Source organism: Drosophila nasuta, chromosome X (assembly GCF_023558535.2).
Source record: "Drosophila nasuta strain 15112-1781.00 chromosome X, ASM2355853v1, whole genome shotgun sequence".
NCBI classification, from domain to species: Eukaryota; Metazoa; Arthropoda; class Insecta; order Diptera; family Drosophilidae; genus Drosophila; species Drosophila nasuta.
In genome coordinates, this window is record NC_083459.1 from 8,344,516 (window position 1) to 8,370,196 (window position 25,681).

Below are 25,681 nucleotides of genomic sequence, written 5' to 3' on the forward strand. Positions count from 1 at the left end.
AGGTTTTAATGGAAGGAATTACATTTTGTAAATAAAATTTAATAAAAAATAAATTGATTATGTCTTCAATCCAAAAACAATTTTTTTTTAAATTTCAATCTTATTTTGCTTGTTGTATTCTGATTGGAAAAACCAAAAAAAGAGTGCAAAATACGATTAATAAAGTTAGTTAGTTAAGTAGGACAAATAAAAAGTCTAAGTTATGTTAAATTAAAAAGAAGAAATTTTTAACACAATTAATATATGTATTTTAATAAAAATGTTAAATAAAATAATTATTTCACTGTCATTTTATTTGTGAAAACAATTAAATAGTCTACATTATGTTTTAATATAAAGAAATTAAATTTAAATTTCAATAAGCAACCAGCAAAAATAATATTTCAACTTCTTAAATTTCCCTCTTGTCTGCTTCAAATGTTCAGAGGAGAAAGAGAGAGAGAGAGAGCATCAAGTGTGCGGTGTGAGCTTATGTTCAATTGCCAGCTTGATATTTCTTTTTACTGATTCGGCTTAGTTGGCGTTTATTTGATTTATGGCCAGGGTCGCTAGGATTTCAGCAGAAGCCTCGATCCAGTGCTACGAATCTCGGGGGCACTCGCATTGCTTTTTTGATAGGATGCCCAGCCGGTTTTTGCGTCTTTTGGAGGGGGAAGCGAGGAAGTGAGTGTTGTGGGAATTGTGAAATTCTGTTGACGTCGTCGCTTAATTAAAATCGACACTAAAGCAACCGCCTAAGCTTTGGCCAATTTGCTGACAATGAAAGTGGAGGCTGGAGCGCTTAAGTCCAGCAAAAAGGAAAAAAAAAAGCGGCAACGACTAAGCCGAGGATGCTCAATTAGGCTGGATGGACTCGAAATAAACGAGGTACGAATAAACGAATATATGTATATTCTCTTTTCTGTGCCCTAATTGAAATGTTCATCGCGGAAATACTAATAATTGCATTTATTTACCCACCAAAATGGCTCAACAACAATCTATGAATTTCAAATTTCTCGCACTCGCTGAATATGTGTGTGAGGGAAAGGGGGCGTAAAAGGGACACGCCCCTAACCGCTTGTTATACATGACGAACACAAGAAAATGTTGCTGTTGTTGCTGCTGTTGTTCGGCATCCACATCAGCAGCCATCCCTTTAACCCGACTGAAGCCTGACGGCTTTTTCACAATTTGAATATTTTAATATTAATGAAAAATGTTGGGGCCAAAAGTTTTCTTTTTGCTTGGCAGCGGCTGCTGTGTTGCTACCAATTTGCGGCTTTCGCTAATGAAAATTAAATGAAATTGCTTAAAGAGCGGGGCGTGCATTTAGCATGAATTATTAGGTGACTTCTTCTTCGTCTGCTGCCCCCGACGAATACGAAAACGAAGACGAAAACGAAGACGAAAACGCCGAAGCTCTGCACACATAATTAAACAACTTATGACAAAGGCGAAAAAGTTGAATCCCAGCTAGTAACATGAAGCTACCCCCCTCCCCCCATTCCCCCTATTCCTGCGCTCCTCCTCTTACACTTTGTCAGTGACTTTGATCTCTATGAGAAAGACAAGGATACGGGGGTGGGAAACGGAGGGGGAAGAAAGACAACTGCAGGGACGCTCAACGTTCAAGTTTTGTGTCTGTTGCTAAAATTGAGACAGAGACTGAGACTGAGAGTGCGCTTGGGTTAAGAGCAAAATGGGATATGCGATGCATAAATCAGTTCCAGCTGCTCAGCTGACAGCTGTCTGTAGCACACACACATACACACACACTATCGTACTATCACACACACTTACACACACACTTAGATAACTGTGCATTGGAAACACCTTGAAGCTGAGGCGATTTGTCGATTTGCATTCCTTGGAGATTGCGAATTCTCCGTTTGAATCGACCCGCATAATTGCTTGTTATTCATGATTTGGCCAAATGATTCATGATAAGCTTGTCAAGTCGGCAAATGCGCATATATCAAAGCCCTGCGCCACATAACCCCCCTCTCCATCTCACATCCCCATTCCAAATCGACATCTTTAGACAGTGTATTACATGTGGTACAAGAAAGCTACACATGTTGGTACAATGTCCTTGCCAACATTCTTAACTCAATCAAACTAACCGAAAGCACACGCACAACACCCATACACACACTCCCATACACCCACACACACACACACACACACAAAAGAATCTCCCAAGAGCTCTGTCCAAGCCATCAAATATTCAGCAGTTAATTTAAATGGACATTCTTAATCGCACATACGGGCTGCATAGCCTTAAGAATACTCTACAAAATAAAAGCAACTTCGCTTATGCATATTTTTTAAGAAAAATAAGTAATTGAATACAAAACTACATCAATAATATTATAAATACGAAAAATAAAATGAATATAGTTATTTAAAATAAATTACTTCAAATAAAACGCATTCAACATAATTTTTATACCATTTAACCACACGGTAGAAGGGTATTATTATTTTTGTGCCTGTAGGAAATGTATGTAGCGGGCAGAAGGACCCCAAAAAGAATATATATTATTAATCAACCTCAACAACCAAGACGATATTGCCATGTCCATCAGTCCGCAGCGACTATAAGAGATCGAGCTATCATTTTTTCGACACTATGTATATAAATATATCAAATATAGCCTTTGTTATATTGAAGAATTTTTAAGTCTTTGTTTTGCATTTATTTAAAATGGGTAGCGGGTATGTTACAGTCGTGCACACTCAACTGTAGCTTTCTTACTTGATTTAAATTTTCTTCAAATATAAATAAAATTTAAAATCTATTAAAAATAATATATTAATAATGCATAATAAAAATCATATATTCAATTCAAACAGTAGCTTAATTTGATATAAATGTTTATGACAAATTTTATATTTGAATTTTATATTTTTTATAGTTGTTCAACTAAAAAGCGCCAAATTTTCTTGTAAATTGTATTGTTTCTGATCTTTTAGCATCAACCTTTGTAAATTTTCTTTCACATAAGCTTTCCAATAAAATGTTTTTTTTTTTTTAATAAAAAGTATTTGCTTATACTCTGTTTTTAAGAAATAAGTACCAATAAAAACTATTAAAAATGCAAACTTAATAAAATCTTAATACCATTTAGTAAAATTTTTTTAGACTTTTAATAAATCAAATTAAATTGATTGAAAATATAAAGTTATAAATATGTGATAAAACGGATATATTGAATTAAAGAAAAATTTTATGATCATTGAAACCGAAAGAAAAAAATGATATCTTAGTCTATCACATAAAAAGCGCACATAAATTTTGCTCTATGAAAGCAAATGCATTTAGTGTCGTTTGACATTTCTATGGTGGCTTTATCGGAGCTCACATTTAACGAAATTTATGGCCTGGCCAACGTATTGCAATCGATTGCACACAGAGCGGCTGTAAACGTTTTTTGTCTCATTATGTGCGATCATTTAAAAGTTCGTGGACGAGGCGGAAGAAGTTCATAAGTTATTTATGAAGTTGTTGGCTTTCGTTTTGGTGTCAGTAAACTTAATGGCAAACTCTTGCCGCAGGGCGACATGCATGTATTCATATGATGTGTGTGTGTGCTTTGCTGCTGTTGTTGTGTTAATCATACGCAACGTTGCCCATCGACTGGCTGCAATTAAAGCGATATAGAGTGAGAGAGAGAGAGAGAGAGAGAGAGAGAGAGAGCTGTAACCGCGACCAAGCGACCAGGCATTGAGGTCGCTGACTGAAGTGCCACTTCATCAGAGCTCTGCGTTAATTCGATTACTCGACGTTGACGTCGACGACGACGTCGACGCTGGCTTAAATATCAAACAAAGGGCGGAAAATCAATGCAGAAGATTAACAATTACAATTCGGTCAACGACGGGGCAACAGGCGATGCGAAGCGAAGCGAGCGAATACAAAGGCGTTGTCCATAACGATTTAATGTGCGCCTACACAATATCTTGCTATGTATAACTGTGTGTGTGTGTCTGTGTGTGTGTGTGTGTGTTGCTTAGATTTATTTCAAGTGAGCTCTTGCCACTCAATTGCAGAGAAGCCAGCATAATACAATATATGTATGTACAATGCAAGGCCAAGATGTGCCTCGCTGTTATCGATAGTCATTGTTTGCGGCACTTACACACACACACTCGCACACACACACACACAGAGAGAGAGAGAGAGAGAGACTTACAGTTATGGGATTGCATGGCGTGTCAAGACCTTTCTTTTTGATGGCGAATCCCTCCATCCGTCCGAATGTTTTTGTGGGCTACTTTTTATTGATGGCGAATATAACGCCAACTAAGCAAATTAAATTGTTTACATTGGCCCAAAGGGGAGGCGAGGGTCGCTGCAATGGGCAAACGCTTAGCAACAACAACAACAACGATGATGATGACGACGAACGACGAATGTCGAACGTCGAAACGAAGCAACAGCCAGAAGCGAAGGTGGCCCAGACAGAGGTCGAGATAGTCGAGACAACAATGAACAATGAACGACATAGACAATGCGACTCCTGCGTCCTGAGCCGAGACAAAATGGATGACCACAACTTTTCATATACACACATATACATATATACAGATATCTATGTACATATGTTTGTTATGTATACGCTTTTGTGTGCGGCAAGCGGACGCAGCGGGGCGCCTCCTTAGAACGTGATGGTGGTGGAAAGACACATGCAAAACAATTGATATATATGTGTTTATACACAGCATCGAATCGCATCGCATATATAGTGTCAGCAAGCAATTCAAATGAATCCATGACTCTGATTTCCCATGAAAACAAAATCAGAATTAATTCATTTAATAAGAAAAGTAATTTCAAACAAATCGATTTGTTGACAATCGCTACTCTTGTCTTGTGTAGTTGATCAATTTTGATTTTCTTTAATCAAAAGTAATTTCTAATAGGAAATTGTTTTGTTTCTCTATTCTTAGTGTAGTTAAATTTTGATTAACTATAATTAAGAAAAGTCGTTTGATATAATAAAATGAATTGTAGGCAATAAGCATATGGGTAATTCTCTGAGGGATGTCGCGTGCGACCAGCTTTTCAGTTACAAAAAAAAACATATTCTGAAACAATTTTAAAAATAAGTAAAGGTTATTTTTATAGCTCTAGATTAGTACTTTAATTAAAGCTAAGAATGGTCTTGTAATTTTTTTTCTGTTTTGTTTTCTGTTCTGATAATTGCAAAAATTAACAAATTCGTACGCAAAACCAAAAAATGAACGAATTTATATATTTTATCGTAAAACAGAATAAGTTACTAAAATCAATCTTAGCTCTAAAAATAGTGCTAATCCAAAGCTTTAAGAAAAACCTTCACTTAATTTTAAAATTGTTTTAGTTAATATTTTTTTTTGTCACTGAAAAGCTGTTCGCACGCGACATTTACCAGAGAATTACCCATATATTTATTTAGTGTGTTTTTGAATTTATAAAAGTCTAAAAGAATTCATTTAACAAGATAAATATTTTCTTTTTTTTAACATAGAACAGTAAAAACAGTAAAACAGATATAAATAAATAAAAGACAATTTATATTTATGTTAAATATAAAAAAAAAACTCATACTTATTTGAAATTGATTTGATCAATTTAAATAGGAAGTTTGATTAACAAACTCTAATTTACGCTCTGACCAAAAATAAAAAAATTAAGAAAAAAAATAACAAAAGTAAATTAACATTAAAAAAACAGAACTTATTTATATGAAAGCCCCTTAAAATAAAAAATTTATTTACTGACAATTTGTAGTCTTCTTTTTTTCAGTATAGTTATGTTTGCTAATGCTGTTTTTACACTCGCAAAACATTATATTAAATAAATTTATTTAAAAAACTAAAGATAATTTGAAATTCATTTGTCCCGCTTATTTAATGTAGTACTTTAACAAAAACGAAAAATAATTAGTTTATTTAAAGATTAGTTTAAAAAAAAAGATATTTTCGATTAAATTATTGATTATCAAAAAAGTTTCAAACAAGAAAATTTAATTGTTAAATTCTCTTTTCTACTTTTATCAAACTCTAGATTAGATTAGATTTTCTAAAATTAATTAATATCACAAATCTAATATTTTAGTTGCCCCTTTATTACGTTAAATTGTTGAGCTTCTAAAAATCAAATATATTTTTAAATAGGAAATTCAATTGCAGACATTTTTCTACCATATTTAGTATGTTTGTGAAATTCAGCTTTAAATAAGGAACAAATTTGTAAGCATTTTCGTTGTCATCTCTCTCTTTTTAAGTGTAATTGTTAAATTCCAAATGTCACCAAAAGATTTGATCTTAAATGACCATTTGTGTAAAACTAAGGTACCACACACATTTATCAACGTCCACTTGAAACATCAAAAGCAGCCAGCAACAACAAAAAATGTGTATGAAAAGTTTGTTATTACTTAAACACAAAACCTAGAAACCAAACCCACTGAACTATTTGAGGTATTTTACATATAATATTTCCAATGAATTGAAAACACTTTGAAGACTTGTTTGCAGCCACTTTTTTTCTTTGCTTGCATACATTTCGTGAAAGTTGAAGAAAGTTGTAGCGCGTCTCGTGTTACACAGAGCGCTAAAGATTGTTTTCTCCTCGTTTTTGTTGTTGGTGCTTTTTCGTTTTTGGTAAAGTTTGCAGCTAGGATAAACGATTAGTGAAATCCCTGCAGTAACTATGCAATTTATATGGATATTTTTAGGCATTGCTTGCAGATGCCTTGGACAGGATATTAAATTCCATTTGGACAGGAGGCGATAAATGGCAAACACAAAACTGTGTTGAATTGAAATTGGTGAAAAGAGTAAGCTTGAAGTTAAAGTGTTGACACAGAAGTTTAATTCAGTGACGCTTTAATTTTTCATGCTTTCACTTTAAGCCAAAAAGTATGCTACAAAATATTTTATTGCCTGTGCAAAGTTGTGGCCAAGTTGTTGCCGATGTTGGGCGTTGGCCCTGCCCTGACATATGGCCACGACAAGCTATAAGTGAGTGCGAAAGTGTGTGTGTGAGTGTGTGTATGAGTGTGCGTGTGTGTGTGTGCCAGGGTGTTTTGTTATTAACTATGACATTGTTATCCTTGCTGCTGTCGCAGTTTAATAATCAACACGATTATACTTGGCGAGGTATAGTGACAAGTTTTAACTGCATTAAAAGTTCAGCTCCCATAAGTGGCTTACATAATTATATAAACACACACACACACACACAGACTGGCACACATATTTTTGTGTAAATTTTGGTGCTCATCTCGTTCGGACCGTTTATTTTTAGGCGTCGCAGCAGCAACAACAACAACAGCAACGAGAACAACACAAATATGGACACTCTGAAGGGACAATCTTTTAGCTACGCAAACACTATAATACACAAGTGTAAATGTGTGTGTGTGTGTGTTTGGGGTATGTGTGTGTGTGCCTTAGGCAAGCCCCGGTTGTGGGCATTCGAGCTTAAGCCTTAGGTAAACCGTCTATATAAAACTAAGTGTGCAAGTGTATGTGTGTGTGTGTGTGTGTGTGTGTGTGTGTGTGTGTGTGTGTGTGTGTGTGTGTGTGTTGGGTGTGCCAGTCAAATCCAATGCAAACAAATCAACTAAACTGTATTACCAAACACCTTGGCAAGAGCGCAGAGGAAAAACAATCTTAAACTGCTTAAACAATGAACAAAAGCGAAACTCTCATAAAAGAGCCAAATGTAATATGATAATCAAGCTGAGTGCCTGCAATACACATACACACACACACACACACACACACTCCTACACACAACTATAGCTTTGTTGTTTTTAGGGGGGCAGTCAGTGACCCGGCCATAACAACGACATCCCAAGAGCAGCTTCACAAACCCAATGAGAGAACCATTTAAAACAATTTCTTTTGATTTTGCTTTGTATTTTGCGGTGCTCGCGCTATTTGCTTAAATGCTTATGTCCAATTTAACTTGGACTCGCAAGTTTGCTGTGCACAGCAACCACTCCACAGAAAGAGAGAGAGAGAGAGAGAGAGGGAGGGTGAGAGAAAGAGAGCGGAGACGGATACAAACAATGGGCAAGCGAACAATAATGATGATGGCGATGATGATGGCAACCAATGGCAACCAGATGGCTCTATTAACTCTGCCTGCTGTTGTTACAGCTGCTTCAATGTGAATATTAGCCAAATGATTGCGACAGCATTCAAAATAGCTCATACATACATATATACATGTATGGGCGGGAATATCAGCTGAAACTGATACCGATCACAGAACAATAATAAACAGAAAACGAAAATACAAATAATAGGCAGGAAAGATATTTAAATAGATTAAAGAAAATACCTAAATAACTAACATATATATTTTTCTTAAATAAAATTACTTCCAAAATAACTAAAGAACAAAAATACAAATTCAAAGCAACAAAGAAAGTTTAATTTAAAAAGGTATTTCTTTTGAATTCAGCAAGAGAGAAATCATAAAGATAATATAAAGATAATAAAATCAATTAAAATAAGTAATAAGTAAAAAAAAGGGCTAGGAAATGTGATACTAAATCACTTTCAAAACGTAAATACAAAAAATAAGCAACAACGGATTTTAAATAAAAGGGTTTTATAGAACATTTTTTAATTTTTTATTTTTGCAAAAAGGAAAACATTAAAAGAGAAATAATCTTTATGACAATATTTTCTGAAATGCAACACAATATAAATATCTCTAAGCAATTGAAATTGGATCAAGAATAGTCTAAGAAACGTTAAATTAATAATCAAAAGCATAAATATAGGCAATCATTCAGCAAAGAATTTTGAAAAGGACATTTATAGAATAGAATAAGATAAACAGTAAAACAGAGAGCAATATATATGGAGCAAAAAATATAAAACAAAAAAAGATTTCAAAAAGCAACAAATGTAAATATTTTCAAATTAAATTATTTTTAAAAATAAACATGAAATCGAAATTCAAAGAATAAGCATTGAAATAGTCTTAAAATTAATTTATAATTCATTTCAGCATATAAATATTCATAATTTCCTAACTTGTATTATTAATTATGATCGTTTAATTGATTGCTTTCATTTACATTTTGTTTTGATTGAGGTACTTAAATTGTCATAACATCATAAGTAATGCAATTTTAATTCATGTTGTTTCGAAAATTATAAATTTATTGTTTAACAAAATATTCTGAATTTATTTGTATCGTATAATATTCAATATTTAACATTTAATTTAATAGTTCCATTAAGTACTTAAAATGTATATCGTGCTCAATAATTTTCATATTTTCATAAATACTTAACTTCAATTTTCGTTTATTTCTCTTCAACAACACTTTAATGTAGCTTAAATTTAATTTGTTTCTATCACCCTAAACTTGTTCTATCGAAAATTCCAAATGAAAGTAATCTCAAAAATCTTAATTTTATGCTGCTAATGAAAACAAATGAGTTCAAACCACAAAAAAATTTGTACTCTTCATCTAATTATTTGGAAATGTGCATAAATGGGAGCAAACTACGCTTTTGTAATTTATGCACAGCAAATGGAGAAAATGCAGAAAATTCTCTGTGTGTGTGTGTGTGTGTGTGGTTAGGAAATGGAAATGCTATGCAAATGCCAGAGTATCTTTGGTAAGCTAAAACGTGCCTGTGGTGAATATCTTTTGAGCGTACAAAATATCTCAACAGTTTACAGTTTGCAGCCTAAACTGAATGCTCCATCATCATTAAGTTGGCTCTTTTTATTGTGGATTGATTTGTGTGTGGCTGAACGTATCCGCTCAGGTGAGAGATTATTACAAAAGTGGCCACAGAATGACAACACAATGCAATTGGCTAACCTCATTTCTATGGCCAGGCAATTGAATTGCAAACAAACCAGCGAACAGCAGCCACTTGGCATCCCAGAGCCTGGACAAGCTTTTAAGGCTGGGCATAAAATGGCATAAAAAGGAACACGAGTAAGAGCGCTGTGATTACAACTAGAGAGTTGAGTACGACGAGATGCAACCCGAGGCAGCGTAAACTGAACAACTTGGCCGCATTCATAGCTGTTGCTGCAAATTGGCAGTTGGTTTCTTTTCACATTTCAAGATGCGATACAGATACATAAAGAAGAGGACAAGGAGGAGGAAGAGGAGGAGGAGGAGGTGCTCTCTCCTCTCTCCTCTCTCTCGCGTCCGTTGCTTTTGTAAACTGCCTTCGGGCCGCACTCTTGATTGGCATTGGTTTTGCAGCAGCGCATACAAAACCCGAGACCGCTTTCTGCCCCCCTCCCTCTACACACGCATTTGCTGCATGCAACAAGCTGCAAATGCTTGACCTTAGCAGTTCAAGGTCAATGTCATGCCACACTTGCAATTGGATCCAACCGCCATTTACTCACTCACTCACTCACTCAAACTACTTAAACAAGCAATGGATCCAACCGCCATCGAGACGTTATTTGCAATCTGAGTAAAACTGTGCAAATGCGTATACTTAATATCCAATTTAACGCAATTTTTGCGCACATTTCACCACTCAAAAGAGTTAATGAATTTCGCCGAACTTTAAATGTAAATCAAGTCAAAACTTTGCAATCAATTTGAGCGTATTCTCAGCTTAAATGATTTGTGTACAAAGTGTGGTTTCTAGATGCGCATTCAACCGCATTTGCTGCCAGCTAATTAGCTAAATTCAAAGTCAAGGCTTACCACATATATGTAGCTGCAAATCCAATTAAGTGCATTAAATGCCCAGCTCACTGGATTTATTGCCCCCAAATAGTTTACGGATTTTAATCACTTTAACAATGTGGCCAATTTCTATGGCTTTAGACAACAATGGATCATCATCAGCAGCAGCAACACACAAAAAAAAGGGCAGCAACAAAATTTTGCCCCTGGAGCGCACGAAAGTATGCAACAAAAAGTTTGCTTGGGATTTTGTGTGCTTGCAATTAATTAAGCAAGCAGAAGCAAGAGCAAGAGAGTAAGCAAAGCATTTTGCATAATATTTATCATAATTTGTGGAGTCAAGTCAACGGCAGCTGTTATCTATGCAAGAAATTATACATATATGTGTGTCTAGAAGTGGCTGTAATTAGCCCAAGTAAAGAAGATGCTAAAACTCAAAGTCATTTGAATCGTTGGCTGAAGGCTGGCTGGCAAATGTCAAATTAAAAACGCATTTCACTTGGCAATTTGGCGCATTAAAAATGCCATTACATGGATTTCCGTTTCCGGTCACAGATTTTAACGCTTCACGCCATCCATTGTGTTGACAGCACAATGCAAACACACACTAACACACTAACACACACAGAGATAAAGTGACACCCACACGCAGTGACACGCATATTTAGATATTTATAGAATCGTTTTGTCTGTTTGCTGTCAGCAGACAGAGCGACAGCAGCAACACCAGCAGCAGCAGCAGCAACATGTTTGCCGAGCTGAGTTATGATTTAGTGAATTGCGCACCTTGATAAGCACTCGCTTTGCTTTGCTTTGTTTTGCTTTTACGCGCCAAGCAAAATGCCGGCGCACACTCACACTCACAAGCACACACTCACGCACAACACAATGGCCGGCATTAAAAAAAAAAATATTAAAAATAATATAAATTATTGCATATATATACTACAAATATATATACACTCTTGAGCTTGTATCTTTTAATTACTTTCTTGGCTCTGCTCACGGCCATAAACAATATACTTTTAACAGCGATGCCGCGTTGCCGATAACAACAATAACAACAGTAACAACAATAAAAGAATTGCAACCGGAGCAAAAAAAAAAAAAAACCAAAACCAAATAACAGTATTGTTATTATGTGTTTTACTATCAGATTGAAAGCGTGTTACAAGCGCATAACAATGCCAAAGAACTTAAAGCGTTTAACGTTTTCGAACAAAAATACAAGCGTCAACGTCGCGCCTCGTTTACGTCTTCGTCGTCGTCGTCTCGTCGCGTTAACCGAAATTCTTTTGCATGTCAACACGCGCCAAAATGTTGCCAGCGACTGACGACAACGACGACGCTGCCAACTGATGAACACACACAGAAGGCACACAAAACACAACCCACACGCCCTCGCTGGACCACACGGACGAGGAAGGAGTGGAGAAGGGAAGGAAGGGAGCAGCGCTTATATTCATTGAGAAAATTGCGAGGAGAACATAACAAAAATCAGATGGTTCTCAGTTGGCATATTCGCCTCAACTTTTGCAGCGCAGCTGATTGATGCTGTGTGCAAAGCTTTTGTAATGGAAAGCTTTAAGCTCCGCTTGAAAGCTTTTACGTGCGCAAAACGCTTGCGCCGAAGCTGCAAAGCAAAAAGTTTACTCTCTCGGTGAGAGAAATGTCAACACTTGTTGCATGCCGCAAGTGTTCACGAGAGTTTCTTACTTCATTTTAATTTCTGATACAAATAGAATTTAATTTTTAATTCATTCGCAATTCATATATGAAGTTACATATAAACTTCATGTTTTGTTTAAATACTTTTCTGCAACACTTTGAATTTGCTTCGGAGCAGCGGCTTTTTTGTCGACACTCAGCTGTGCGATGTCTGCACAAAAGCTGCGAAAGCTCCCAACATCAGGGAGCTTTGTTACAGTAACCCAACAAACATTTTGGCCAGCATTTTAAATTGTGCTTTTACGTCCTGTGGAATTTGCCTATTCAATTTTTCGCTCTAAATAGAATGATTGTTTATTGCTTGATCTGAAAATACGAAACTTAACGATCAATTTAAAAAAAAATAATATGCCACATTTTGCAAAATTATTATATTAGAATTCTTAATAGTTTATGTATTCATTTTTTTATTCAATTATTATTTTTTTTATTATTTTTTTTATTAAATATTATGTTGCTTTAATTTTAAAATAATTTTTGATATAATTTCGTTTAAAGTGTTTATCGCATTATTAGTTTGTAAATAAGCGGATTTCATTACAATTATAATTGATGGTTTGGATATCAAAGGATATTAATTCAAAATATTTTTAACGAATATTCAAATACCATTTTGTTTTACATAATATGACTCAAATAAATATTTCGCTTCGAGGGAAATACTTTATCTTAATAGCTTGATTTATTTATGCATTTTTGTACCTTATAATTAGTTATTTATGTTCATATTATATTTGCCAACTTTAAGTGCAACATATTTGTTGCACTAATTTTCCTGGTTCCCTTGAATTATTTCTCATTTTCATTTTATTATACATTCGATGAAACTTACTCAAATATTCAAAACAGTTTCACAAATTTCACCGCAAATCTTCGAAAACATTTTTGTGCCAAAATTATTAATGCAATTTGAACGAATACTTAATACAACGTTGATGTTTTCAAAACTGTAATAATTCGATATTTCAGTGAACTCTACAAAGTTCTTGCCAACGAAAACAGCATATTCATTAAATTCAAATTGAGTCAACTTTAATTACAAGCGAAAATGTAAGCGAAAGTTTTCGGTTCGTTCAGTTATTACATGAAGGCACTTTAGTGTAGGAGAAATCTTAAATTAATCATACGTCGTGTGTGCTGTAATAAATGTTTACTTGCCCCAACAGCCTTCCAATTAATTAAGCAAGCCGACAAATTTCATCTCCTAGACTCTTCGTGCCAGACATTACTCATACGCAGTGTTTGACTCTCGTTGCCGCCCAGCAATCAGCAAAAGTTGCCAGCTGCTCAGCAACAGCTACTACAACAACGACAACGACAGCTACAACAAAACAATGGCAATAATAAACATTCAATTTGATGGGAAAACAGAAACTTTGAAGTGCAATTAATATTAACTAATTTGCCTACAGTTTCGGGGTTCAAATTGTAGCTGAAGTCGTAGTTGTTGTTATCGTTGTTGTTCCTGGTATCACAATGTTTGCCACAAGTGGCAGTCGGAATAGTCAGACAGTTAGTTAATGGGGGCACTCACCTCAATAGTTATGTGATGACTACGTGAACGAAAATTGTCATCATTGCTGCGAAGATTTTTCGAATCAATTTGCACGTTGGTCTGCATCCTGAAGCCTGTTTGACTGCTCTCTGTTCCTGCAACGATAAGATCATCAAGTCTTGTTAGCCAAGTATGTGTATATAAATAAGTATGAGTCTGTCTCTGTGTGTGTGTGTGTGTGTGTGTGCGTGTAATAAAACGCACTCACACGCATGCAGAGTGTAATATACTCGTATGGCACAAGTCTTTTATTTCTATGAATTTATGGAATGCCACAGCACATAAGCTAAATATTCTCATGCCTGTCGTCGGTTGTCGTCAGTCGCCTCTCGTCAGTCGCCTGTCGTCTGCCCTCTGTCGCCTGTCGCTGGTGTGGTCTTCAGAAACGAGCAAGCGAGAGCCTGACAGTCGTCTCATCATGCACATGGAGTGCAGCTAAACGTTGATTGGAGCATTACGCTCAATGGTGCGTGACCTTGATAACTAAACATGTGCTCAGGCCAAAGAGCGTGCGGAGAGTTCAGGCCCAAAGTCATACACAATATGGAACTTGGCTTTTTACTGCCAAGCCAAAGCAGAAGCAGCAGAAGGCTTTGAAATCCAAAAGTATAAGTGCTTGCTTCCTGCTTACTGCTTTTAATTTAAAGCCACAGCCAAAGCAAAGCAAGTCAAGCAGATGCCAAATGGCAGCCTCAAGTCAAAGTGCGAGGCCAAACTGGCCAAGTAAATGATGCTCATAACGCACCACAATGAGTAGAGTAACAAATGATAGCAAAATTTCCAAAACATAATTCACGCATGATGAACTTTAAATACACTTTACGATTTAGCTTCAACTTAAACATCAAATAGTTAAAGGTAAAGCCTTTAATAATGATGAGAAATTGTTGAAGCATACTGTGCTATCAATTAAAATTGTGCATTCATTAAAATTCAATTCATTGTTAATTGAAATGCATTAACTCCTTATTAAAGTGTTCATTTTATTTCGCATAAATATTGACAACTAGCAGTCTGCATAAAATGGAATTTAATTCAATTATGGCGATTATCTAATTGTATATATTTGAAATAATTTAAATGCCGCTAAGCTGCAAACTTGAAGCTTTAGTCGCAAAGCCCCAACAGCAACAAAAGGTAAAATGAAGCAAAACAAAACAAAAAGAAATGAAGTAAGAGAGCTAAAAACACAACATAAAATATATAAAAGAAAGCGCAGAAAATGATGTGAGAAATTTGCTGCTGTGCTGTGCTCGTAAAGCACCCAAAAACAACAAAAAAAGCATAAATAAAGGAAGAAATTTATACACACAGCGTGTGTAAAGGCCTGTGTGTGTGTGTGTGTGTGTGTGTGTATGCATGTGTGTGTGTGTGTGATGTTGCGGCTCTAATGAATGTCCTGCGGCAGTTAAGCAGCAGACTGGCTGCTTATCGAAAAGTACACAGCTTTTAAATCGACCAAATGTCAAGCTGATAATGTGAAGCAGAAAACTCCCACACACACACACACACACACATGCATACACACACACTCGGTAGTGAATCCATTAAGTTGACTGTGTTGCGATTGGCGATAATCGCTGTTAACAACCGCAGACAGACAGCGGCAAATTAGTTGTGAGTATTTGCATTGCGCATACGTCACGTTGACCCAGCAAGGAAGAAGTCATCGGCCCGCTGTTGCATGCCACCGATTCGGAGTCGCGAAGCCAGGCCAACAAATTTCAAATTTAATTTGCGCCTTTTTACTTATTCACAAGCAACAAACTCAACAAGGGAGCAGCCATCGCCATCGCCATCGTCGCCACATGACAGCCTCAACATTTCCACAGCCACATTCTCGAGGCTGCAGCTGCCTTCCCGTCTCTATCTCCCTCGCTGTCTCCGTCTGTCTGCATTTGGTCCAAGCGTCATACGCATCCTATTGCGAGTGCCTTGCAACAGCTAAAGTCGTTCCACTTCAGCGCCACAAGTGACAATCGCATCTCCCTTCTCTTCTCTTCCCGTTTTTTTTTTCTGTCTCGCACCTGGCTTGCGGCTCAATTTAACGCGTGTCCTCGCCTAGTCAAGTGCTCCTCCTCCTCCTCCGTTCGATCGCCAACCAGCAAGCAAAGTAAACACACACTCACGACAAGCAAACAGACATCGCATACCCCGGGGGATGGGAACGAGCGTACTCGACTAAATCTCACTTTCCATTTATTTATTTATTTAAATACAAGAGTTTTAATTGCATTGAGCACTCGACTCAACTCAACTCGACTCGACTCGACTCGACTCGCCTCGCTCCCAGTTGGCTTTGCTGTCTGTTGCTTACGTCTTCTAACTTCTATTAACTTCAGCAAAGCAACTTAAGTAGTTTGGCGCTTGCATCCAAAGACTTGGAAATAATTGTATTTGGTGGATTTTCAAATACTTTTATAAAGAAATTAAATAGTATGGATTTATGTGGCAAAGAAATCACAAATTTGGAAAAATTATGATAATAATTCTAAACTCTAAAGAAAAACTATATCTTAAGAACAAAATGTATTGGTTATTATAATTTAAAGAAAGAAAAATAGTTATATACAAAAATATTAGATTACTTAGAATTACTTTTAAATTTGTACCCAAAGCAAAAGCCAACCAAAAAAAAACAAGCCAGAAAGCGACGGTCGAATGGGATCAACTAAGAGATACTCGTTACCCATTTGGAAAAACCCAAACATTGCGGTATTATTCCTAAAATATAAAAATTAATACATCGCAAAAATACTTAATTACTTAAAAATAAAAATTACTTAATTTTATATATTGATATGGTTCTACATTCAAAATACACCATGGAGTCAAAATATATCAGATTTTCAGCTAAAGCGTTTTTGTACATTGACTTCCTTTTTTATTTATATTACATTAAGTAAAGCGGCAAGTATTATATTTATTATATTTATTTTATATTTAATAAACCGACAACCATTATCATTATAATATTTATTTTTTATTTATTAAGCCGACAAGTAAAATTTGTTGAATATAAATTTCCTTTTTTTTTTTGCAGCACATTATTTTCCATGCTTTTGGTATACTTTATTTACAAAGCTCATGTAATTCCCATTTGGCAACGTTGCGAAACAAAAAACTCTTGTAAAATATAAACAATTTCCTGCAGCAAACAACGAGATTTATAAAAACATATTTTTGTTTTTTTAAGTTCGTTATTCAAATGCACACGTGTTTTTTTGCATTGAGTCGCGACAAAAACTAAGTACTTGTGTATGTTTGTCATGTTGTTTTTGAAAGCAATGCATAAATGTTTTTTTTTGGGATTTTTCCTTTTTTTTGTGTATTTAGTTGATGCTCTCTGTGCAGGGCAGACAGCACACAATTCATTCATGATTCGAGCAGCCTTTTGTTTCATGCGCCAATCAATGATGCAATTGTTGTCTCGTCAACAGGGAACAAGCTCCTCCTCCTCCTCCCTCTCTGTTGCCCTCTTCCCACTCGTGTTTGCATATCGAAGCGTGTCCTGTGGTCATTCGTTTGTCGCCAGTTGCCTTTGCCTTTGCCACTGCCACTGCCACTACCACTGCCTCTGCATAAGTAATTAGTTCATTTGAATGCTGCACTCTGCCACACAATTTCGATTCCCTTAGCTATACGCCTCTTCGTGTCAATCTCAATCATAGATAGCGTTGTTTTTTTTATTTTGTTTGTTTGTCGCTCGCTCTCTCTTTCGCTTGCAAGTTTGTGTGCCTCAAGCTCTAGGATTAAGGCGAGGGCGAGTATCGTAGGCGTGGTCGCCTCAATGTCGCTGTCGCTGTCGCTATCGCTGGTAAACTAAAGTCGTCGGTTTGTGGCTTTTGGTTTTGATTTTCCATCGACACACACACACACACACTACCTAAAATGCCAACAAGCAGGCATGTTAACCGTGAGAGCGAAGGACCCAAAAGGACACAGCAACAGCAACGGCAGCGGCATCGGCTCCAGCTCCGGCTTCAGCTCTCGCTCGTGTTGTCATTCTAGCCAAGCGTCTATTATCCCCAGCATTTGCGTGTGTGTGCGTGTCAGGCATATGTATGGGGACTCATGAGAGCCATACTCCATCTCCACCTCCACCTCCACCTCCTCCCCATCTTCCTCCTTCTCTTCCTCCCCCTTGGCATTATAATCACAATGTACCAGAGATGCACAACACTGACAGCTGGCAGCCACAACTGTCCACAAGTCGAATGCGCAGCCAACTTGAACATGAACATGTTACGGCTCTCATGATTAACATAATGCCTCCTCTATGACTGCACGTCTCAGTCTCAGAGTTCAAATGGCATTTAACATTGAATATGGCAAATGTACATTATTAATTAACATAGAAATGGCCACCAAATAAATGCCTCAATTCTGTCTATAAAGTTGACAATTTAACAATTATTAAGATAGGAATGTAAAACTTTAGAATTTTACATTATATTTGCTTTCAATTACATTACATTACAGTCCGAATTAAAAATAATATACTTTAGGCAATGTTTTCATCATTTATTAGAGTAGAAATGAGCACTCAATAAATGCCTAAATTCTGGCAATATATTGAACAATTAAACATTTACATTTACTTCAGATTTGTACTAACACTTTTTTGTGTACAATTATATTTTATTAAATTTCATCTACAATGTAATTTCATTTAAAAAATATTTAAATTATTCTTTAACAATTGAAATAAGCAAAATATTTTATAATTGATTTCATTTTAACTTATTCTACGCACAACTTTATCGCATAATTCAATTGCAATTTTTTTTTACATTTCATCTAAATTATAATATAATTAAGGCGCCTAAAATAAAGGTTTTTTATGAAACATTTTAACTACAAAGTAATAGGCAAAACTTTAGGCAATATTTTTATTTCTATTAAGAAAATTTAAAAATTTATTAAACTCCTGCCTATATAGATTAATTTGTCATATATTTAAAAAATGAAAATATAATATTTATCAAAAATGAACAATACATTTTTTACTATCTGCTCCACTTTAATTCACTAGCCACGTTCTTTGAAAATATTTCAATCTATAACATAATTAATATTAAATTATATACGACATATACATATATTTAATAGTTATGTTCGACAAAATAGAGCCATCTCTAGAAATCGAATAGAAAAAAAAAAATACAAATAATGCCAGTCACAATTTGAGTCGCAATGTTAGCGAAGAAGTCACAACTTTGTTTGGCATCCTTTGAGAGTTGAGCCGCATTTACGCCGCAATCGAGACAATTTCAGCTATTGCTGCCTATTGTGGCTGATTTGGTTTCGACTGTGGCATATCAGTATTTTTGTTATCATTGTCTAGATAATAAACAACAGCGGTAAATCGAAAGAGAGAGAGTGAGAGATATAGAGAGAGAGAGAGACGGCAAAACAGAAGACGAACAAATTTCAAGGCAGATGTTTGCAGGTACAATGTGCTCTGATGTGACGCAGCCTGACAAGCAACCACACGAAGCACAGACACACACTCACTCACACACACGCATACACCGACTTATAAACTAACACAAACACACTCAAACAATTACACACACACACAAACACAAAGACAGTTGCCATTGTCAGCGAGAAATGACTTTGTATTTCATTATTTATATTTATTTGTTATTATTGTTGCTGTTGTTGTTGTTGCTGTTGCAGATGTTGTTGTAAGTGCAATAAAGCAACGCCAGCGCAACGGAAATCTTAGCATACTTAAGTGGGCGCCAGCCAAGGATGCGCTATGCTCTATATGAAATAATAAAAAGGGAACGAACCAAGGGAGGCGTGAGTGAGAGACCTTCAATGAAGACACGCGAAGGACACAAAAGAGTGAAAGGAGGGACAACTGACTTGTGGCCGAGCAGAGAGACAGAGAGAAAGGCAGAGAGAGAGAGAGAAATGTGCATCATCTGCAGCGAGCGAGCGAGCGTTTGCATTGAGACAAACGGACGCTGCCAAGTTTTGTGCGCGCTCCGCTCGACTAGTTGGCAACTTGGCATAGACAATGGGATTTGTGCTCAAGTGCTGCCACAACACAGCAGCAGCAACAACAGTTCAGTGTATTTCCGGCTTGGCAGCCACACGCGATAGCAGAAATAAATGAAATGAAATAAATACGAGTTAGCGTAGTAGTAGTAGTAGTAGTAGTAGAAGAAACAAGCGCAAATGTTGTGGAGTGAAAAGGCAACGACTACGCGCGACTTGCACTTTTCTTTAGCATTTTCTTTTGCCATCGAAATTGAGATTGGGGGTTTGCGGATTGCGGATTGCGAAGTGAGTTTGCCTGTTACTCGCGTAAAGGATTCATGCTGGCCTGGGAAGTGCACTCAACTCAACTCAACTCTCGACTCAACTCAGTTAGACGTCTTTGCTGCGCCTGGGGATGTTGTTGATTGACAAATGAAGCGGATGCCTGAAGGTGGCGTAAGATTAACAATGAATGGAAGAACAAACTTCAATTTAATACGCTGCTCAGCGCTCAGCTCAGCTCAGTTCGCTTGCCACTAAATGGGTTAATGAAATTTAATAGACTAGCACACTGCATAACAAAGCGCCGACTACCAGCTACTAAAAACGATTTCATTTATTTGATTAATTTAAAAATTATTCTCTATGCTCTTTATTCACTGATTACTTTATGTAAACACACGAAATTACTGCTGCTCATTTAAAGTATTTCTTGATTGTTAGGATGTGTTATTGGTAAAATGAAAATGTTAAATTTTCAACTTTATCGATAACATTCAACGTTGGTTTATTTTGACAGTTGTTGCAGCGCAATTTACAACGAAAATTGGGCAGCACTTGAGCTCAGCTTGTTGCTCTGATTGCAATCTCCATCGAAAACAACAACAAATTAAACCCTTGATAATTAAACGCAACATGCTGATACCCTATACACAAAAGAAAATATATATCTCAAAGAATTGGGGCGAAATTGAATACTTTATTTACTACTATCAATATTTAAAAACAAAGTCATCAGTAATCAGTTCCGGCTGAATGAAAAGACTTTCTCATTGCATAAGGTACAGCTAATTAATACAAACTTTTATTAATATATGGAAACACTTTTCCACTTATTCATGTTAATTAATAATAAATATTGAACAAGTAATGCAAAAATATTAATTACAGCCATGAATTGATTTTGTTTGCAATTTAATTTAAAACACGAACCAACTAATAAACACCAACATTTATTAATATATGGACTCACTTTTCAATACATCTACGAGTTCAAACGATTAAAATATTATATATAAATATTAAAATAGTAAAACCGCAATGCAAAAATATCAAGCACAGCCTTGAACTGATTTTGTTTGTGGTTAAATTTGAATAACGTATTCAAATAAGAAGTGTCTACAAGAACCTCATGTAAAATTATCCCAAATATATTTGATGTCTGATTGTTTTATTTTCAAATTTTTTATTTTATTGATTGAAATCCGATTTAGCATATTTTCATAATTTGATTAAGAATTATAAGTGTAAATTTTCTTTAATGAATTTTAAAGACGCCAAGAATCAACTTATTAAGACATGAATTTACACATTTTAAATTGTAATGCATAACTTTGTTATGAATTGGTGATCCATTCAATAAAATCCAAACCACATCCTTAAGCTACCCTCTAGCTAAGTGCGTTTACAGGGTATACGCGAGCGAGGCAAAGTGTCGCACTTTAAACAACTGCTTTCAATTTGCGTGCGTTGCGAGCAACGTCAACAATGTGCGAAAAATAATTGAAATCGCAGCAGCCGCCAACAGGTAAGAAGCGTCCTTTCCCTTTCCCTTCCCCTTTACCTCTCCCTTCCCCTCTCTTCCACTCCCTCTCAACTCTTACTCCTCCCGTGTCCTTGGCGATTTGCGCCTACGTAACTCTGATTTGGCGTTAGCTGGCATGCGAGTCCATAAAATGCGACCCACTTTAGGCTGCTCGTGGCAGCCGCAAAAGGGCAGAAACAGAGCCCGGAAACTCGTACATAATAATCATAATAATAATAATAATAATATAATCATAAATCAAAAACACTTAAAGATTGTATGTACTCCCCCGAATATATTGAGTGTTGTACAATATCGTAAATTCTGGCACAAAAAAAAAGGATGTACGAGTAACACCTGTTTGATGACTCTGCCCCTGAAGCCAACGACTTCCAACTGCTTCCCAAAAACAAAAAAAACAAAAAACAAAATAACAGAAAAAACAGAAAATTCCAGAGTTATGCCTCAAATGAGAAAAGGCAACTACGTCGTGCTGTTATTGTTTTTGTTTCACATTTTTTGTGTTTGCTTTTTATATTTTTTACAATTTTTTACTTTTGCCTTTTGTTTTTTCTGCGTTTGTTTGGCCCTTTTCCAAGCCATAATGAAGTTGCAGTTAAAAGTGCTTCAAGCGCCCTTTTTTCCCGTCTTTTGTGGCACAGTATTCAACATCACAATTTCCTCAACCCTTGAACTCCTCTGACTCCTCCTCTGCCTCCTCTGTGGTCGCCCTAATTTACGAATTCCATTAACATTCGGCATTTGGCATAGCAAAGACTACAAAATTCTACAGCTGCGCATCTAATTTGTCGGTTCAACACATTCCAGAAGCAACAGCAGCAGCAGCAAAAAAAGAAAACTCAACCAGACTCATTTTTAAATCATTTGAGCAAACGCTATAATGATGATAAGCTATGTGTAAATAATTAAGTGTAATCAACATGGACACAATATTCTAGTTTTTGTTTTGTTCCCTTTACAGAATTATTTGCATCATTGGCATTAAAATGGAAAACTAAACTTAAACTTTGAAGCAAACTTGAGTAGAAGAAATCTCGTTAGTAAAGCGCACTTTAAAAACAAGTTTCAGTTGGTAATTAATTAAGTTGAAAGCCAAAACACTGCTCTACTATGTGAAGTTTTGCATGTAAAGAAAAAAAAAAAAAAAGCGAAAGGACGTGCCTTGACCTCCAGGTGAAAGGTCAATTCTATTTGTGTATGTGTGTGTGTGTGCACGCCGCTTTGATGTACGCACAATGAACTGTCAGGGGTGAAGTCAATCAGTTGAGGAATGTGTTTTTCAGCGCATTGCATGTGTATACTCTGCGTATACGTAATATAAGTATATGCATATTGACTCACACGAGATAGCAGTAAATGTCAGTCGCTCTCCCTCTCCCTCCCTTTCTCTGTTTCTGCTCGTCTATTTGCTGTGGGCAACAGGCGCCATAACAAAAATCTCGTCGCACAAACTTTTGCTCAAAGGGTATTCACAAATTTTGTCGTACATGAAATTGTTTGACATTCGACACACGCAACAAACCCAAATAAAAAGTTTTGTAATGGAATTCGCCAGGTAGCCACGAAGCATGGCTGACGCTGAGGCTGAGTCTTGAGCAGGCAGGTAAAGCAAGCAATTTGCTCTACCCAATTTTGCCTCACAAAAGACTACATAAAATCATTAAAATGTCGGCGGGCATCTTTCGCTTATGTGTTGTGTATCTGCCAGTTAATTTCATTTATGCTGCACTTTCAGCCGTCGTATATTTGTTGTTACTGCCGACCGCCATTAAAGGAAATGTGCATGCGAGAGTCCACCACAAAAGTTGCAAGCAACAAGGACGCGCCTCATCATCCTCATTCTCATCGTCGTGGCCCACGCATCAAGAGCACTCAAGTTGATTCTATTTGGCGGCGGCCAACAGTCGCTGAAGTCGTTGCCAATTGCAACTGTTGCACTTACCACATGCCACATGCCGCTTGCCTTAGCTCTCTGTTTGGACAGACTTCCCCCCAAAACTCAACTCATGCTGATTATTTCTGGGCAAATCTGCAAAATATGCAAATGTTCACCCACAATTTCGATTCGTTTTGCTTGCCAAACTTGCCAAATCCTAAATCTAAAAAAAAAACAAGTAAGAAAGTTACAGTCGAGTGTGCTCGACTGTGAGATACCCGCTACCCATTATTAATAAAGGCAAAATATTGCAGTATTAGTTTCAAAATATACCGAATATACTGCAAAAAATACTAAAATTATACCAAATTTTATATTTGGTATATCGATATAGTACCGCTTTCAAAATATACCGTAGACGGCACAATATACCAGATTGTCAGCCAAAGCAACTAAGACTCCTAGTAAGTAGGCGTTTTTACCCATACAAAAGTATTTCTTTAATAACTTCCACAATTTTTATCTGATCGCAACCAAATTTTCAGGAATCATAACTACTATAGTAATTATTGTATATACCAAAATTCCAAATTAAAACTACGCTTGTTATTCGATTTTTTTTTTAAATTTTTCCGGGGCTGAAAAATTTGAAACAAACTTGATCTGCGTGCAAACATAACAAATGCTGTCGAAAAAAAATTATAGCTTTATCTCTTATAGTCTCTGAGATCCAGTGTTTCATACGGACAGACTGACAGACGGACAGACGGACATGGCTAGATCGTCTCGGCTATTGACGCTGTTCAAGAATATATGTATATACTTTATGGGGTCGGAGATGCCTCGTTCTACCTGTTACATATATTTCCTGCCGGCACAAAGTTATAATACCCTTCTACCCTATGGGTAGCGGGTATAAAAAAACAAGAAATAGAAAAATCAAAAGCCAAAATGCTAAAGTCAAAGTGTAAACAATGTGGAATGTCGAATGGCAACGGCAGCATCAACGACAAAGACGACAACGACAACGAGGCGCCCAATTGGCTATTGCCCAATTGCAACTTGTGCTGCTGCAATTTGCCAACTGACAACAACATTTACTTAGCCGTAATTGACAGTCACATCATCTTTAAGTGTTGACGTACAGAATACTTTTCTTGCACTTTGCTGATCAACGTTTTAATATGTAATAAGACAGATGTAAAGGTCAAATTTTTTTCAAGCAACGCTGCTGACTAGCAAAAACTTTGTGGTGTTGTAAAAATACTTTTATTTTAGATATATAAATTTGACAGAGTTATGATGAAGTACGTACAAATACAACACAGAAACGATGGAGATATTTTTCGAGATATGGAGCAGTTACAACCGAAATATTATATATATATATATATAAATATTAAATGTTTGTGATTTGACTTAAATATGTTGCAGATGCCCATTACGCAAACAAGCCAAAAAATTAATAAGCTAACAAAAAAACAGAAATTGTGAATATATGTTAAATGAAATATCAAAAAAGATATAGCAAAGAGGAGATATAAGAACGGTCCTTAGATGTTGAAGATAATGCACAAATATATACATATGTATTATATGGTGGAAATATAGTAGTAAAATAGTCTTACTGTAATATCTTAAAGAAAAGTAGAAACGAATTTAGCGGTTAGGATTAGAAAAAAATATATTGGAGATGAAATGTTAGAAATATACCAGTTATCTTGTGAAGATTATCCTAAGGTCAAAAAGCCTTAAACTACAAAGGAAACACTGGCTAAACGCTCTGACTAAAAATATTTTTTTTAAATATAGCTAGTAAGTAGAAGAGATAAAGTAAATATAGATATAATGTCGAGAAGTAACAAAGTAACGGTAATGATATGGCGGAAGTGCGCAAAAGATATGTCCGAACATATGGCGAAAATATTAAACTTGTGCAAACTTAATTCATTGCGCCATTTAATGTTGCCGATGAGGCTGCTTTCAGCTGGCAAAATGCATTGCAAACTCAACGTGGAACAATTAGATTTTATGGT

General features: G+C 36.0%; 1 protein-coding gene across 2 annotated transcripts in view; it reads right to left on the bottom strand.

The window, feature by feature from the left end:
- Positions 1–25,681, bottom strand: part of LOC132795907 (inactive dipeptidyl peptidase 10) — a 167,842-nt gene that overhangs the window by 108,116 nt on the left and 34,045 nt on the right. Inside the window, exon 2 of one of the 2 annotated variants that reach the window (XM_060806855.1) lies at positions 13,930–14,045. In XM_060806855.1, coding sequence (XP_060662838.1) covers positions 13,930–14,016 — 87 coding nt within the window. In that variant the 5' untranslated portion in view covers positions 14,017–14,045. Of the gene's footprint in view, positions 1–11,655; positions 11,724–13,929; positions 14,046–25,681 lie in introns of those variants that run through there. The other variant, XM_060806854.1, reaches the window with a different exon arrangement.